General features: G+C 45.0%; 1 protein-coding gene across 1 annotated transcript; it reads right to left on the reverse strand.

Annotated features, from left to right (window-relative positions):
- Positions 1-8959: 8959 nt before the first annotated feature.
- Positions 8960-16750, reverse strand: LOC125944469 (uncharacterized). The gene is made up of 5 exons (XM_049664980.1): positions 16549-16750; positions 15432-15485; positions 14312-14371; positions 10006-10059; positions 8960-9054 (listed from the first exon to the last, which is right to left on the reverse strand). Exons 1-5 carry the CDS (start codon positions 16664-16666, stop codon positions 9008-9010), a joined length of 333 nt encoding a protein of 110 aa, XP_049520937.1. The 5' UTR covers positions 16667-16750; the 3' UTR covers positions 8960-9007.
- Positions 16751-17131: the final 381 nt, after the last annotated feature.

The raw sequence follows: 17131 nt of genomic DNA on the forward strand, positions 1-17131 counted from the left end.
ATTCATTTATGGTCAAGGTTCGCAGCTGCTCATGCCGAGCCTTGGCTGTAGCCAACAGCCGGGGCCTCAGTGCTTCTTCGCTGCTTGTTGCTGCATTCTCTTGTAGCCACTCATTGTGTCTTTGCAGCGATTCGATGGTTTCCCCATAAACAATGAGGTGGCTCGAGTCCTGTAACGCATACAGAAAAAAATGTGAATTGCTCTTCAAGGAAAAACAGATCATAGTCTATAGCAATTCAGAGCTTTTGTAGCGAATGGCAATGGAGCACAAATGACTGATGTTTAGATGACAGAAAGTTTGCTGTGTGTCGTATTGGTACTGCAGTAAAGCAGAATACGCATAAATAAATATAGAACACTTTACTGGAGGTTCTTAAGGATGATGATGATTGTTTAAACAAATGAAGTTATGCAGGTCTTGTTCTTGCCTGTTTCATGCTGTTCATGAAATAAATGTTTGAGCCTTTCTCATCCTCCTGTCATTATGGCTACCATAAAATAATACCCTAAGTTGACGGATATTTGCACACACACTGGCTTCTGAATTATGAGACACTCATAAAGCAGACAGTGATGAACACTCACAAACAAGCGGCATGGCTTCTTTCTTTGCTGCTGAATGTCGGCATCAGCATCTCTGACTTTATGCAAATATCTTTTTTTCCTTTCTTCCATTGCCTCTGTGCAGCCCTCTGCCTTCTTCCTCATGTTCTTGTACTTGTTTCGTAGGGCTAGTACCCACGAATCCTGGTAGATGAGGCAAAAAATATAATGCATAATAGACATGATGAAGTGATGATGTTAGGGCCTCTTGCTTTTAGGTTTTATATTCAAAAGTAAAAAAAATGGTAATATTTCTGGGAGTCAATAACAGAAGAATAGCTCCTCTTTTTATGCCTTAAATGTGTTGTGTTTTCTTGCATTCTATATACAAATAAAATGCTTTGAGCCTTAGTGACCAAGGTTAATGAAAGTACCCAGATGCCAAGGCTAGAACCTAATACCAGAATTTCCTGCTCTCATGCATTGCTGGTTTTAAATACGTAACTTTTGTCTTGTAGGTTTACCCTAACTTTGATGATGCAACAGAATGTATTTTTTTTCTGGAGGATATCATTCCTTACAGTGATATAAACTAGGGCATCGATTATAATAATGATCTCATACCAAACCATTCCCATTGCCGAGTTTATCCATTAAGTGTGGATATTTGGAAACCAGGCGCTCGGCCGCCACTCTGTACAGCTGTCTCGAGGGGTACCTATGAAAGAATTAAGAGGTCATTAATCTCGGAAGGGGCAGGACAATTGCAGCTTCCCCATGCAATACACATAATGCATCTAATATGTATAAATTGCATGTAAGCTTGAAACATCTCACAGCACTTAGTGAAACCATCAAAAGAATGAAGTGTCCTAATGTGCAAATAGTGCAATGAAAGCTTGGAGATGAGATTTGTGCTGATCTACTAACTAGTTGTGAAAACATACTGTAGTAAAATGTTCAGAACAAAGCAACCACAAACCATGCAATGCGGAAACACTCCTGGAACAGCTTTGATGTTATGAACCGTCGCAGGGAGCCGCTAATTGGTGTGCCCTTTCGAAGCACCTGTTCATAGGGTTCGAAGCCCGGAAGCTTGAACAACAAGTAATCCATCTTGTTCTCTAGTGGCACAACATCAACTTCCTCGGTCACGATACAGCTGAAATAAAGATTATTGAACTTGTAGCAGTGGAAGCTCAACACTTGGACAAAATTACCTGTCTGGTTAGGTTGATGAAGTTATAACGCCACCAACCCAAAAAGTGGAACTTCTTCCTTGCATCTTAAGTGATGGATGTTGGCAACGTGTAACTATTTTCACGAGTTGCAGTGTCGCCACTCAGAAATCTGCTCTTACTAACCAGAAGGCAAACATTTTGACAACCAAGGTGGCCCTGAAGCATTAGAATAAGTCCCACTTTTTTGGTTGGAGACGATAAAACTGGAGTAATTATGTTCAAATGCAATTTAATATGAACCTGGATTATATTTGTTTTATGCGCTTTCATGCTTACCTCGATCCAGGGGAGTTACCAGCTTCATCGACTTCACAGTTGTCTTGTGCTGTGTTACCTGAACTTGCCGTCTACATAAAAAAATGTAATGTTATCAAGCAGTGAGCCACCTGTCAGCTGTTGTGCTATTTTGAGCTATCTGATGTGTTAAATGCCTATGCAATAATTCTTCTCCTTTAAGGAAGATTAAATTTTCTCGAGAGTGCATGGAGACATTTTTGGCAGTGCATATATAAAGCATGATAATCACTAATGTATTCCAGTTTTGCTGATTTTTTATTTACTTTAATTACTTTAAAACACGTGTTTCAATTACATATTTGAAACCAGACGTCCAAGGCAAGTATGCTAATAGGAATCCTGAAGCTTGCAGCAGTTTTGAGATCCTAAAAGCGGTCTTACTTTTGCTTAATTTGCACTGCTGTTTGTTCTTCATAGTTTTTCTCCCTGTGCACTTGTTGGAAAAAAAGCCAAATGGAATGTGGATGTATTTCTTATGGAAGTTAGGCGAAGGCCTACGCCTGAAAATTTGCTGCAGTGGTGTCATTTTCAGAATTCCTAGGCGGACATGTCTTGAGCCAGTGTCTCACTTCATTTCCACATCAGCAACATAAGTTAATATGTTAGACGATTAGGCCTAATTATTATCACAGTTGCGTCTATGCAATTATAGACTGCACAGATCTTTTATAAAAAGGCTATGAAAGTAGCGAGCTTGGTATCTTTGCAAAGGAGTTCCTAGGCAAGCCAAACATATTTTACCGCTAAAATGACGAGTTTCAGAACGAAATTTCGTTCATTATTTAATTAAAGTCATGAGGCCAGTATTTTATATGGCAAATTAGAGGCACTTGGAGCGTTGAAATTCAGCGCTCAATCGAAGCAACGTTGAAACCGAGCGCGCCTCTGTTATATACTTTTTCAGAACGTTTACATGAACCCGACTGCGCCGGGTTGAACCTGCTTGTCGGGTTGGAATATACCTGTCGAGTTAATGTAAATGCTCAACGAGCCTCGAGCCAGGCTCAATCAGGCCGACTGCATGGACTAGGTTGACCCAGCCCGACCCGCTTGCAGCGCGCATGTAAACGCGGACGGGTCATGCCCGCCACCCCCGAAACTTGCGCGGGACCACGGTGACGTCGTGATTTATGCGCCGGCAGCGCGAATAGTATCAGGACAAGGCAAAGACGAGCAATGTGCAACGCAACCTCATCGTAGCGTTAAGACCCACGAAATATAGCTGTTGCAGACGACAGCGGGAACCGGAAGCGGAAACAGTTCGAACGCACTGACGTCTCGTCTCGGCCACCGTGGTCTCGACTCAACGCGGTCACGTCGGGCTCGGTCGGCCCGATTTCTGACTTGACCCGCTCGCGTCATTCGGGTTCGTGTAAACGTAGATTATGCCAGGCAAAAACGCCCCGTGGCGAAGTGCACGTGACGAAGGTTGAATGATGGCATGTCGCAGCAAATACTGATATGGGAGGTCGCGACGTTGCGCATTGAACTATACTATGCGCGGAAGCCAGCGGAGGCTTGGTCACACTTCTGTCTTATATTTTAACTATTGGGGCTTTCTCTTTCTCTCTCTCTGTTGTGGATACCGCGGAATATGCCAACCCGTTGCGAAGGGTAGACCACAATAATCAATCAATTCGGCAAAACGTGCCGTATCAGTATCTGCCGCGACTGGCCACGTCGATCACTTTCAAAATTTGTTGCGCTTTTCGTCACCGGGCGTTCCCATCTGATATGATAACGGGGCGACATTTCCCGCGCTCCCGGTAAGCCTGTTTTCGATATTGCCGCGATTGAGCGTTGAAATTGGATGTTGAATGCATTTCGAATTAGGTGCGATTTTCAAAACTTAAAAAAAGAAAAGAAAAAAAAGGAGGTGCAATAACATGTGACTGCCAAGTTGTGCATATAAGACAACTAACTGCCCTCAATGCTCTATTAAATCAAGTAAAAAAATTTGTAAATTTCTATTCTGAAACACGTGCTATAGGAACTCGTCTGCAAATACGCCTCATTCGTTACTCTCATAGTCTTTATTAAAAATATGTATATATGTATTCCAAAAAAGATGACCGTTCATAATAAAATGACAAGAAAGAAAAGGTTTTTTTCGGAGAAAAAGCTCATGTAATTTCTTGAAAGAGGTAAAGTGGAGATTTGTTCACAGCCTTCCAAATAAATTAACATATACTCACTGCTGGAGGGGCTACCTTTCTTGTAAGCTTCAGCTTAGCTTTGTTTTGAATACTCTCGCCCACCTCCAAATCAATAAAATCATTCAAATCTTCATCATAAATTTGGATCTGCAAGGGAGTTTCTTGATTTCAACAAAGAGCAAAAAGGTAGCATTCTAGATAAATACAGTGTTATAAATTATTGGGTTCATGTACATAACTACGTCAAGCATAAAAATTGTTGCAGTGCTGTTGCCGTTATAGAGTTATGTATTGTACAGCACGATCAAGGCATTTGATCACAACTTAAAACGTTATATACCGTTCCTCAAATTGTAAGCATGCATGGCTGTATAAGAAAAAAAACTTTCCCGAAATTATTTTCAATACGCCTCATATTAAATGAACTCAATTGATGGTGGCTATGTTTGCTATTGATATACTGGAAGCACCCCAGACCAGAACACTTTCGGAACACGGAAGCAAAGCGCGGAATTAGCTTGGAGGCGCAGTTCATCGGTAGAGCGCAGGTGTACCGACCGCACATTTCAGTTGCAGAAAGCGTGTGCTGTTCACTCAGAACTTTTGGCATTCTCACAGCTCCCGCGCTCTGTAAGCATTATGTCGAACCCGGCAAGCTTTCCAAATTATAGGGAATTTGTCCTCGATCAAGTTGCACACGGGGAAGAGACGCTCTTGCGAGGGGCTCCAGAATAATTTCGATCTGTTATGTTTCTTTAACTTGGTGAAAATAATCCCACAGTCATCCACTAGAGCATCTCTCTTAGTGAGGTGTAGCTTTCGGGTATTTACCCATTATTATATCCTATGAACGGGATATGCGATATACTGCAAGTGCCACTTCCCCACACATATCTTCGTTGACCCGCAGGTACGCAACTCGCCCTACAAATAAAGCAGGAGTGCACAAGCTGGCGCCGCAACCGTTGCTGTCGTTTCTTCCTCACTACATACTCGCTTATTTGCAAGTCCGCTCTTAGCCCAATGGTGCTGCGAGCGGAACTTCGGCCATCTTGCCTATAGGGCAACCTATTAGTGTGAAAAAGCCTGCTTGCGGTATTTCGCATACCTCCTACCGGGAATGATGTACTGAGGAGCTTAAGTTGCGGAATTTTTGCATTGCTAATATAATAAATAACTCGCACGTCATATACGTAGCCATCAGTACATCAATTGCGCCGCCACTGTTAAGCCACGGTTTTGAACTGCAGTACAGCTGTGGGTTGGGCTTATTTCATAGACTTACTTCGAAAACATTTAAGCGCAAGCATAACACGTAGACATCACGGTGCGCAATAGCGCGTCTGGGAATATGTCTACGTCTGCTTATTGCACTTGTCTGCTTGCGCTGAAATGCTTTCCATGTGCGGTTCTAAACGTTCGGGTCTAAGATAAGTGAAAATTCGCAAGCCTCGTCGAACTTTGGACGAATTATACAGGGTACCGACGCTTGATGTGATGTGCTGTCATGCAAAGCCAACAATTACAAGCGAGATCTGTGCCCACTTGAAACGTACATATGCAACAGATAAAACAACACATATCGTACAAATGTGCCTGTTCAGTTGCGAGTCTACCTATATATATATAATAAACACTGAAACACTAGCAGATAATATTGGAGCACAATGAAGGTAATCAGATCGTACAAATGATGACACTTACCAGAGTGTTCTCATCCAACGAAGACAACCCGGATAGAGATGCTCGAACTTCATTGTAAGAGCCATTGGCGAGAGAAAGTTTTTTTCTTTCGCCCGTGTCCAATATTACAAGGCAAAATATCCGTACGTCCTCCGAATCAGACATTTTTAGGTTTGAGCAGTCAACGATCCACCTCTCGCAAAAGCTTGCTGCGAAATGTCCAGCGCAGGTGCAGACCCTGTTGTTTATATGTCCTTCAGTTTCCGATCACAGAGGCAACCCCTATGCATGCGTTCCCCCAGCCTCCCATCCTCTCAATGTAGGTGGCCTATGCTGATCGTGGAAACGGCGAATGATTTCGTCGATCACAAGGCTGTACTGCAGCTTTGCAGCAGTAAAAGGGATTAAAGCGTGAAAGACTGGTCTTCTTGCTTGCAGAGAAAAAAACATTTTTCAAATTATGCATGCATATACAGGTCTTTCAAGAGACTGCGAAGTCATCAATCACGCTTGTCTTGGGGGAGAGAGAGAAAAAAAACGTTTATTAGTGAAACAGTGCCCCGAGCGAGGCATTGATGACAGTTTTTTTTAATGCATGCCAGCAGAAGAAGTGTTTAAAAGTGAATGCACGAATACGTGTGCGCACGTTCATTTCTCCTTTCGTTCCGTACAGACAAGACTTGAGAGCGGGGTAGTCGACAGTTCGTCAACTTGAAACACAAAGTAGAAACCAAAAGTGGAAACCAGGGATGGCAGGTCAGGCTGCGCACGGCGGGGTCAGCGCCCTGTCAGGGAGCTAGCGATCTCCTTTTGTGCTGGCTCGCGGGCAAAACCCTTGACTAATGATAAAGAAGGCGTTTTATTCCTGCTTTCCGTGAAGACAGTCATTTTTGAATTGTGCATATGTCAAGATAAGACCAACGTGCACATTTAACATGTTGAAAGAAACTTTCAGACAGTGCCGTAGGGGGGGGGGGGGGGGACCTGTGCAGTGTTCTGTCAGGTTCACTGAACATGGTCGTGCGTGTCAGATAAGAGACACTTAAAGTTTTTAAAGCGGGAACCACGTGGAACCAGGCCAAAAGCGGGGCGCAACCAAATGGAAAGTAATTAAATTTCCGGGAGAAGAAAAGTCAAAAGGGCATGTCTGAATGACAGCCTGAAGGACACGAACTCATGCAATGTATAGCGTATAGAACAGGGGTAGAGAAAACTTGTAGGGAAAGTTGTGGAGACTTGAACGATCCCGCGACAGCGTGTTCATCAAGACGCCATCATATCTACTGATCTATCGCAATTACAGTTAATCACGACTTTGTATTCAGCAGTCTTAGCTGTAATCGCACTTGAGATTATAAGCCAGTGAGCCTTTGTTGCTAAGCATGGAACATGGAAGTCTGCACTTTAAGGTCTCGTAGAGGGTTTAGTAACCTGTTAAATTTGAAGGGCTCGCAATCAATTGTGCTAACGATGATTATTGCATATACCAATAAATTTGCGTCTGCTGCGAGTGTAAGTCAATGCTGGTGTTGCGTATGCCTCTTGGAGCATACACATAAATGTTCAGTTGTCCGAGGGAAATGTCTGGCTTTAGTGTTATAGCGAACGGTTAGGATCAGTAATGGCAAGTTTACGCGCACTGGTTTGTTTGTAGTGGTAAATGGAGAAGCGCATCGCGCGTCCTCCTTAGCTTAGGTCTGCTCCATAATCTCGGGAAAATGTCATGGCCACCGTAGATGCAAAAAACTGGTGCTTGTTTGGTTTCGTTTACGAAAATGATATGACATAAATTTACTATCGTTTCACACGCACCTTAGCGCTGTATTAGCGCACAAAGACTATAGTGCGGATAGAGAAGACAGGACAAGGCGCGAAACGTCCAGCGCAGGTGCAGATCCCGCTGTGTATATGTCTCTCAGTTGCCCTGTATTTTGTCCTCGTACTCGTGTTTGTGCACTACATTTCCAAGATGCTAGTAAACCCAGTTGACCCAGTAAACCCAAGTAAGCCCAGTTGACCATTCATTTCACACGGCCATAACTGCGCAATAAAAGTAGCAAATGAAAAATATTTTAGTGCTACGAAGGAAATAAATTTTTACTCCATTTCATGGCACGAAGTTTCTAGGCTAATAAACTCCGTTCCTAAATGGAGTGATATCGCGTCATTCCGCTTTTTTGCTCCATCATTTGACCATGGGAGTAAAATAATGTATTTTCACTTTTTTCCTCCCTAGTGGTGGAGTAAATCTTACGAGCTATGGAGTTTTAACAGGTAACTAGCCATAAATACTCCCCTTCAGGCTTATTTGTGTTTACAGTGTAAGTGTCGAGAAAGGCAACAACGTCGACGCGGGAATCTCGCGAGGGACACTCCAGCGTGAAGCAGAATGCCTTTGCATGTTCACAGCGCACGCTGTGAGCTCTGCCACTTGCATTCCTGAAGCTCAGCGCAACGCAACTCAAGTGGCTGCCCAAGACACCACGGAGCCAGACCGAAATGCTTGTACCTTCGTCAAAGCGACTCGGCAGCAGGATGCAGCGCACCAAGCGAACCTGGGACATGGTAGCCGACCTCAAATTTTTCGCCTTTTGCTGCAGCGGACCGCGAGTTCACAAAGCAAACATGCAACAGCTTCTGTGAAGACACATTTCACTTTCGTGTTCTACCGATTCCTATGAAAGAGAGTTTAACCATGTTTGTCTTTTATACTAAAACTAAAAATGCCGCCATTACCGCGTGCCTGGCATGACCCCCGAGATTAGGCAGCGCCCGCAATGTGGTGAAATATCTCGAAGGACCTGTGCAAGGGCTTATGTCATAGCCGTCAACCTCCAGGTGCATGTGTCACCAGCGCTGTTGTTTTGCCAACTGAGCTTACACAAGAGATGACTGCAATGAAATGCTTTCAATGATCTAAGCGTACCTTTAAATACCAGGCTGCAGGGCCTAGCACACAAGTTACAAATGAAGGTTTTTATCGAACATAAGTTTTCTTTCCATTAAAAAAAAGCAGCACCCAATGCATTATCAAATTACCTTTCCATCGTCTCTTTCGCTGCCAATCACTGTCTGGAGGCCCTCTGGCTACTCACTCATGAGAGCGTCCTCCAGCTCCTGTGAGGTCCAGGGTTCTAGTATGACAAGCATTCAATAGGGATAAGAATTGGACACAGGCTGAAGTAAATAACAGCTAGTACAACAATAGCTCTCAAAGTAATAAATATGGTGAAAGTTCGTAGTCCGCAGCCTTATCCTGAAGCATTTCTTTGTGCAGTTCTCAACATGCTGTTCATTTTTTGCTTTGGTGTTGCTCTGCTCGAGGCTTCCACCTGCACTGCCTATAAGCGAAACCTTGCAGTGTTGCATTAGTTTGAGAGCACACTGCAGTAAATCAAAGGGTTGTCGTGATGTAGAACAGCTCTAGCAGACTACTAGAGCTCAAGTACTATGCTCATAATTTTGCAATGCTTCTAGCTGTGGACAATGATAACTGCGTACTCTGAATAATTTTTTTGTAAGCTGTAAACTGTTGCTGATGTGTGACAATTCATTCTATGGCACTACTTTAACTAACAAAGCAACTAACAACCAGGCTACTTTCTAATAATTCATTATTATGGCCGTACAGCACAAGTACGGTCAAGAAAGGAACTGGGATAGATGCTAACTCTAAACAGTGCTCTGCTACACAAAACGCACCTGTAAAATATATGGCACATGTGCAAAAAGAAATTTCAAAAAAAGGATGGATGCATGATTAATAACTGATGGCTTCTACACAATAAATGCTATCTACTCCAAAGCTATCTATCATGCCGCAGAAAATAAACTTGAATTATCCAAGCCAGACATGAAAGAAGCCCTGCAATGCTTCGGAAAAAGCTTGTTGGGTGGCACCAATAGCTCCAATAGCACCATCATGACGCAGTGATTTCGTACACTTCGTGTGACGGAAATGGCATCGAAGAGAGGCATTATGGTCATTGGTTAAAACGCCTTGTTCAATTCACGATCACAAAATATTGCGATTACTGCGAAAATAAATACATGCAAAAAGGGCATGTTTACGAAACGTTTCTTACCAAGCTCATCTGGGACCATCTGTTCGCTGCTGCTACATGGCAGTACCCCAGGCACTGGAAAAAACATTTTGATTAGATTTTCTGCTAATTTATAATTGATTAGTTCTGTTTAAACAACTGCTAACACACATTCCCACTAATTATCCAAGCAAATGCATCAGCTAAGTTGTAACAAATGTTATGAGCCTCACTCGTCCAAAGATTTTCTTTTATCCACAGAGCACCACAAATGAATGGCACTCATTTTATCATTTTTTTGGGTGAATGCTACGCTACTTAAAAGGCACCAGCTTCCCCTAAAGAAATTTTTGTTGTTGTTACAGTTTGCGAAAATGTATTGGAAATCTGGCTCCCCAGGGTTTCAGAGATTGTAGTTTGGAGTTAGACTGCTGTATTGACAACCGCCATTTTTTTTTCAATGCTAAAATCATTGTCTGTTTCAATGTTTGCTCACCTCAATTAAGCTTGGAAAGCTCTAGTGGGTCGTGTTCGGAGCTTCAACTTAGTACTGACGATTACGAGGAAGAGTACAAACCTCTGGTGGCCTCGATAGCTTGAATGTGGCTCAACAAAGATGCTTTGCTGCTGGCAGCTCTGCGGTTTCCTTTTCTCACAGCGCCAAAAATAATATGTCGTATGTGACCTCTATTCCAAGAAATGTCAAACCTCAAATAGACAGTTTCTGTGGAAATGTTTATCTGCAACTTAAAGGGCCCCTAAACCACCTCAGATAATTTTAGAACATTTCAAGTAAACACGCGCATCGAGTACAGAATGCCGTCACGATCAACGATGCCAAACGCTGTAGCGCTACGCGCCGCGGGCGCACCACAAAACCAAAAAAAAAAAAAACAATGCCGTCCTCCTCCCCTCGCCTCTCCGGTAACCCCAGCTACGGTGGCTAGAAGGGGGAGGTGGGAGCAACGCAGCCGTCGGAGAGCGCGGCGCGTGTTGCAGTGATTCATGATGCCGAGTGGTGGCGCGCGCGTCGACACTAAGATGAGGCTGTAGTTTGGCTGCTGCCAGAGCTAGCGAGTGCGCTCGGTTTGCACGGTTCTGTTCGGTTCTTTTAGCTCCACGGCTCATTTCTGTTTGCATTCACGCTGTGCAGTTGTGCCGCCTTGTGGTGACAATAGTTTTACACGTTACCATGCTGTAAGAAGCCATGGCAAGTCGCATGAAGAGACAGACGCACTGTTTTGCGCCGGGTGTACAACAGGCTATGTTTCTGCTAAAAAAGCAGAAGAAAAAAAAACATCCCTTTTCTCGGTGCCTGATGACGATGAGGCACTTAAAGCGTGGCGGCGGCCCGTGCCCCGTGCATATAAGGCCTTAAACAGGACTTGGAATATCTGCGAGCTGCACTTCGAACCCCAGTTGAATCATCTACAGGGTGTCCCAACTATCATGTAACAACATTTAAAAATATCCTAATGCCCCGTAGGTGGACAGAACCAAGGCTATGTTGTTTGCCATCGCTTGTAGATACTCCAATTATTTTTTGCATTCTGATTAATTACATAATTAGTCTTAATTAATCAACTTCTCGAATATTTCAATTAGATGAAAAGTGTCAATGTGAAAATTGTAGAACTTAATAAACTACCGATACAACTTTCTTTTGCTCAATACGGGCTACATAAAAGTGTTTTTCTGAGCATGAAAGAAGCCAGCGAATACACGCAACGCGCCTCGAGCAGCCAGTCGCACGGCAATTTTGCGTGTATTCGCGGGCTTCTTACACGCTTGGAAAAACACTTTTATGTAGCACGTATTGAGCTACAGAAAGCTGTATCGGTAGTTTTTCAAGTCGCTCTACAATTTTCACATTGACACTTTTCATCTAATTATAACATTTGAGAAGTTGATTAATTAATGAAGACTAATTGTGTAATTAGGCGGAATGCAAAAATAATCTGAGTATCTACAAGCGACGGCAAACAACATTGTATTGGTTCTGTACAGCTACGGGGCATTTGCATATTTTAAATCTTGTTGCATCATAGTTGGGACACCCTGTATAATGGATCATATAATCAAGTGCTGTATGTCGTCCTTCTGAGTATTGTTCATGTCCCCGCCGTTATAGTTCATCAGTGACTAAAATAAGTTTGTTTACTTAACTCCTATGTGCAATGATTTCTAAAGCACCATATATTGTAATTAACCAATATGACGAGCTGGATGCAGTGCGTCGCAGTAATATGTCCTAAGGAGCTCTTCACTGCGAGCCTAGAAATCGGTGCAGCTTTTTTTACCCACACCACTAGCATAATGTTGGTCGCATTAGCTGAAATCATTCTTTTTTTCCCTCCCGACGATTCGGGAAAGCACGTGGAACGCGTGCGACCGAGACGAGCGAAAAATATTTGTGCCGGCCGTGACGTGCCCGAATCTAATCCATTTTAACACTTCACCGCTCATCAGAGGATAGCTGCTATTCATTTATTGTCTCCTCTACTAACAAGGCACGATATGCATTAGCTTAACGCTAGTTATGTCAAATATGCGACCGCTAATTGCGAACAAAAACGCCCGCTTCGAAACCCGCGGCACCAATCGCCGTGCCTCCGCGCCCGGGGAGCGATCTTGCTGTCGACTGCAGCGCCGCCGCTGCTGTCATGATTGCTTGCAACACTCCGCCGCCGCCGTTGCTCTCACCTCCCCCTTCTAGCCACCGTACCCCAGCGGTCGTCACGACATCAGCGGGGGGAATCTGGTGATGTCAACGGGGGGAATCTGGTGATGTCAACGGCGGAAACGATGTCCATTGGTCGAACAAGAACTTACGACTTCCGGTTTGTCTGCTAGCAGGTACACGCGCTCCCTGCTCGTCCTCGCCGCGTTGCTCGCTTGTGTGCGCTCGGTAATTACAGCCCGCAACGCAAGTGCCAAATCGCTTGTGCTCCAACACAGTCATACTTAGCGCTCTGATTAGCTGCGCGAACAGAGTGCGACAGTGTTGGCCTTTCCAGACAGGGTATATAGCGGCACGCTTCGCATAACACGCGCCGGCACCGCAGCAACAGCGGGTAGCCGAGAAGCGCCGAGTCCACGTCCACGTTACCGGCACGCTAACTCGCCGCACGCCGTTTGCCATTCGCGGGCCACCGTTCGACAGGCGTTTTGCTCGCGAGCGGCGAGATTTCCTTGCCGTACGTAGAGAGGATGAGACCGGGACTCATTTGTGCGGCAGCCTCACCGCCGCGATCGCTCGACGGCGCCGATATCGTCGCCAGGCCTTTTCAGGTTCCCTTCAAAGCTAAAGCGGAGGGCGCTTCGAAATGAATTACCGACGCTCACAAGCCGCAATATTTTCTTATCGTTGTTATCGCTCTTCGCAATAATTGTACACAAAGAAGAAAAATACCCTGATGTTAGTGGCGCCGTCGGCTGCAATGCGAGCACAGCCGAGCCCGTCGTCTCCCGGCTGCAGCTGATGTTTTCGTTGCCGGTGGCGGAGGCGCTTAGGTTCGCGGTCGTCGATTGGGCCGTTGATGGTGCAGCGGGCGGGGCGCCGGCCGAACTGCCGTCTACTTTGGACACCTCTCGCGCGGCAGACTGGAGGCCGGTTCGTCGTCCGTATAGGTGCCGCTAGCATGGCTAGCGTGGACGTGTCTTAACCGGAAGTAGGCAGTGTTTTGAGAAGCGCGTTGGTGATGACCTATGTCACGTGACATTTCGAGCAGCACTCGGCGAGGAGGGGAGACCAGCCGACGAGGAGAGTAGCAAAGGAAAGAGCGAAACGAGCGAGGGGCGTTTTTCGATCATCAAACCGCGTGTAACTCCGCTATTACCGGCACCATTTCGAAAAATTCTCGCGGCTACGTGTGCGTTGTAGACTCGTGCATAACTGCAACACCACAACTAAATTTCAACCTCTGGGTAGTTTAGGGGCCCTTTAAAACCACTGACAGACAACAGAAATGATTAATTGAACTGCTGATATTGCAATAACGAAATCTATTCACAAAAATAAGGCTTAAGAAAAATTGACAAAAAGGCGATGTTTAAACAAAAAAAATGTTGACTTGGTAAAGCCAAGGCACTTCTGGATAAGAGTGTGCTTATCTGAAAGCCTTCCACTTAGATTGGTACGGACATATAAATGGGTGAGCACGTGTACGGACATTATAAATGGGTGAGCACGTGCTTGTGAATAGTGCTACAGGTATGTAGGTGAGTATTGGTGAAAGTGACTAGATAAGTATGAGCGCGTGCACACATAACATATTGGTTAGCAGGAGCAAGTTTCAGCTCACAATCAGTTCATGAGAACTAAGCAATGGTGTCAGAGAAATCTTACTAAGCTGGTCTGATGTGGACCCTGCGGTGCTGGTAGAGGCCGTAGCAGCAGTAATGGGTCCTGAAGATAATGCACAAGGAATGTTGTTGCATATCAGCTCTGCAAAAATTTGTGAAGTTGAGGAAGCTTTATTAAAGTGAAAAAAAATGTCACAGTTTCGCCCTAAGGGCGAAGCAATGAATGCGATAGCAACACAGCAATGTCATACGAAGTAAGGTGAGCGGCTTTGGTAGCAATATGAATTGTAGTAAAGATGAGCTGATTAAGTAAGCAGGTGTGCTGTGGCGTAAGTAGACCGACATGAGGAGAGACTCGATGACCACGAGGAGGCGCGTGTGAAACGGTGGTGTTGATGAGAAGCGCTTCCCGTGGGCAGCGCGTGCGAAGGGACACACCTGTAGCGCTGCGCTGCCGACCCGGGCAGCATTGCATGTGTAGCGTGCGTTGGAAAATGTGGCCCGACTATTACTAACTGATTGAACAAGCGTGGTGTGAGCGCGCACAAACAAACATGAATAGATCACACTGAATGACTGCAGACAACGACTGTCAAAACGCTGGCAGCAAGCGCATATATACGCCGCAGCAGCGGGCGAAGGTACGTGCGGTCTATCGCTTCAACGGAAACTGAGCGGCGAATGCACGGCGCATAAAGGTCAGAGCCGTGTGGAGATAAGAGACGGTGCGGACGAGCGACAAGCGCGGTTGTTGGCAGCGTACAAGTGCCCCCCCCTCCCCCGCGCTCCCTCCGGCGCTGGCTTCCTGCTTCCTTGCTTGCGCGTGGGTGATTGAGTGCGTTCGCTCTCAGTGATAGCGCGCGTCCCCGCACGCTTCCGCTCGGGCATACGTCGCGCGGCGAAGATTTTATCTATAGGGAACCTCACGGCGACGACGACGGCGACGGCAGAAATCCGGTAGAAGTGTCCATATAATTGCTATCGCAATAAAAAATGCCATGCACCCAACAGTAGCATGAAGCTACACAGGAAATTTGTTGCTTTGTGATGCTGTAGGGTAGAGGAGAATTTTTTGCTTTCAAGGATAATTAAGACTGAACAACAGTCACACGTGAGTATGGCAAACAAGGAAAACCGGCACTGTCCATCAAGTATTAACTTACCTGGGGGTTGCACTGCTTCCGACTCATCGGCGCCAGATGGCCTGTTGCTAGGTACTGCAATGAACACACCAACAAGTGTTTGTGTATTCTTTCATATATTACAAAGTAAACATGTCAATGTAGCAACTTGCAATGACACAGCTGATTAACTTCTGGGTTTTGAACAAGCAACCCTCGCCAGAGCAATCTCTCTCATTGCCTTGAACAGCATTCGCAACATTCTTCTCCTGCCTTGTCCCATACTGGAGCCAAGGGCCTATGGTATGCTTATTTCACGAGCTCCACCCTTTTCCTTCCTTTTTTTCTGCATGAAATATTTCCAAATTTGCTCGGCAGCATTTTCCAGAAAACCTGTCGTGTTCTGCGAATTTGTGCACTGCGGCCAAACCCACGGTAAGCAAGAGCTGTGCTGACTCCGCTAATTTGGTGTAGCGCAAACTTTTGCTTGAATTTTCAGCTGTTTTAGGCACATGCCTATGTACTCTTCTCCAGACATGACCATCACGTGTACAAATTTGTTCACAATGTCTAAACCTGGAGCCCCTTGCGAGTCATTTACTGACTGGAAAACTTGTTCATCGGTAACAAGGTACTCCTGACCTGAGTTGGCACGCCACTGCATTCGGCAATGTCTGATGCAAGCTGACGGTTGAGCCTTCAACATGACCTGATTCATGGGGCTCAAAATCCCAAAGCAACACTGCGGCTATGAGAGATGCCACAGTGGAGGACTGTGGATGAATTTGGCCACATGGGTTCTTAATGTGCACCCAAACCTAAATACATGAGCGTGCTTGCATTTCACCCCCTTTGAAATGAAGCTGCCATGTGCAGCAATCGAACTCTCAACCACATACATGGTTAGCAGCACAATGCCAGAGCCAATAAGCCACTACGGTGCGTCTCGTGTTGAATGCTCAACTGCACACTTTCCTTGAACACTGCTGGATACAGTGCGGCGTCAACTTATGAGCCTGAAGTACCTTATTACGACTCAATAAGTTTAAACGCCGATAAATATTTCCATGTGAGCGGCTCCAGATGGAAGCTCTAAAAGCAAATTACTAGTAGTCTATAAGAGCTACTACGCACCACTGGCATATATGAAATCGCTTACCAAGCTGTTGTGCCACACGCTCCTCCACAGCATCAACGGAAGCCACAGTTGCAGTGGTTCCTGAAGACCATACAAACAATAAGTTATTCCAATGTAGATGAAGTATACTAGCATTCATTCATCCATAAAAGTAAAATTAATCTGAGTGTGCTAGCAAATTTAAAATTGCATATGTGGACAAAATATTTTCTCACGCACAAGCTGTGATGGCCTGCTTGTTGGCCCCGTACATGGCCTGCTGTGAGAGTGCAGACCCGAGTCTGCAATGATAATGTGCCAACAACAGTGTTTCTGCTGCCTTCAACATGATATCAAGTAAACAGACATGTAAATGTAGTACCTTGCAAGTAACATGACATATCAATTATATTTTGGTTCTTGAAAAACCACAAAAAGCAAATTCCTATTCGGGACATGTTGTAGACCCTAGCATAACAGAACTCTACAGCATAATTCTGGGGCCCCGAATTGTTAATTATAAAATGCAGAAAGAACATATTTGGCTTGTGACTACACTTGCCCTGCCACAAGCTACCACGAGCCCTGTAAAGTGAACTGGCAGCAGCTAACCTCATATACATAC

Source organism: Dermacentor silvarum, chromosome 3, assembly GCF_013339745.2.
Source record: "Dermacentor silvarum isolate Dsil-2018 chromosome 3, BIME_Dsil_1.4, whole genome shotgun sequence".
Lineage (NCBI taxonomy): Eukaryota > Metazoa > Arthropoda > Arachnida > Ixodida > Ixodidae > Dermacentor > Dermacentor silvarum.

What these genes read in the sequence shown, in the direction of transcription:
- LOC125944469 (XM_049664980.1), bottom strand. Translation starts at nt 16,666, where the DNA reads ATGAATGCTAGTATACTTCATCTACATTGGAATAACTTATTGTTTGTA. An exon ending in GTCCACATCAGACCAGCTTA is followed by an intron (nt 10,060 to 14,311) that starts GTAAGATTTCTC and finishes TGTTTTTTCCAG; the next exon opens with TGCCTGGGGTACTGCCATGT. An exon ending in GATGGTCCCAGATGAGCTTG is followed by an intron (nt 9,055 to 10,005) that starts GTAAGAAACGTT and finishes TTGTCATACTAG; the next exon opens with AACCCTGGACCTCACAGGAG.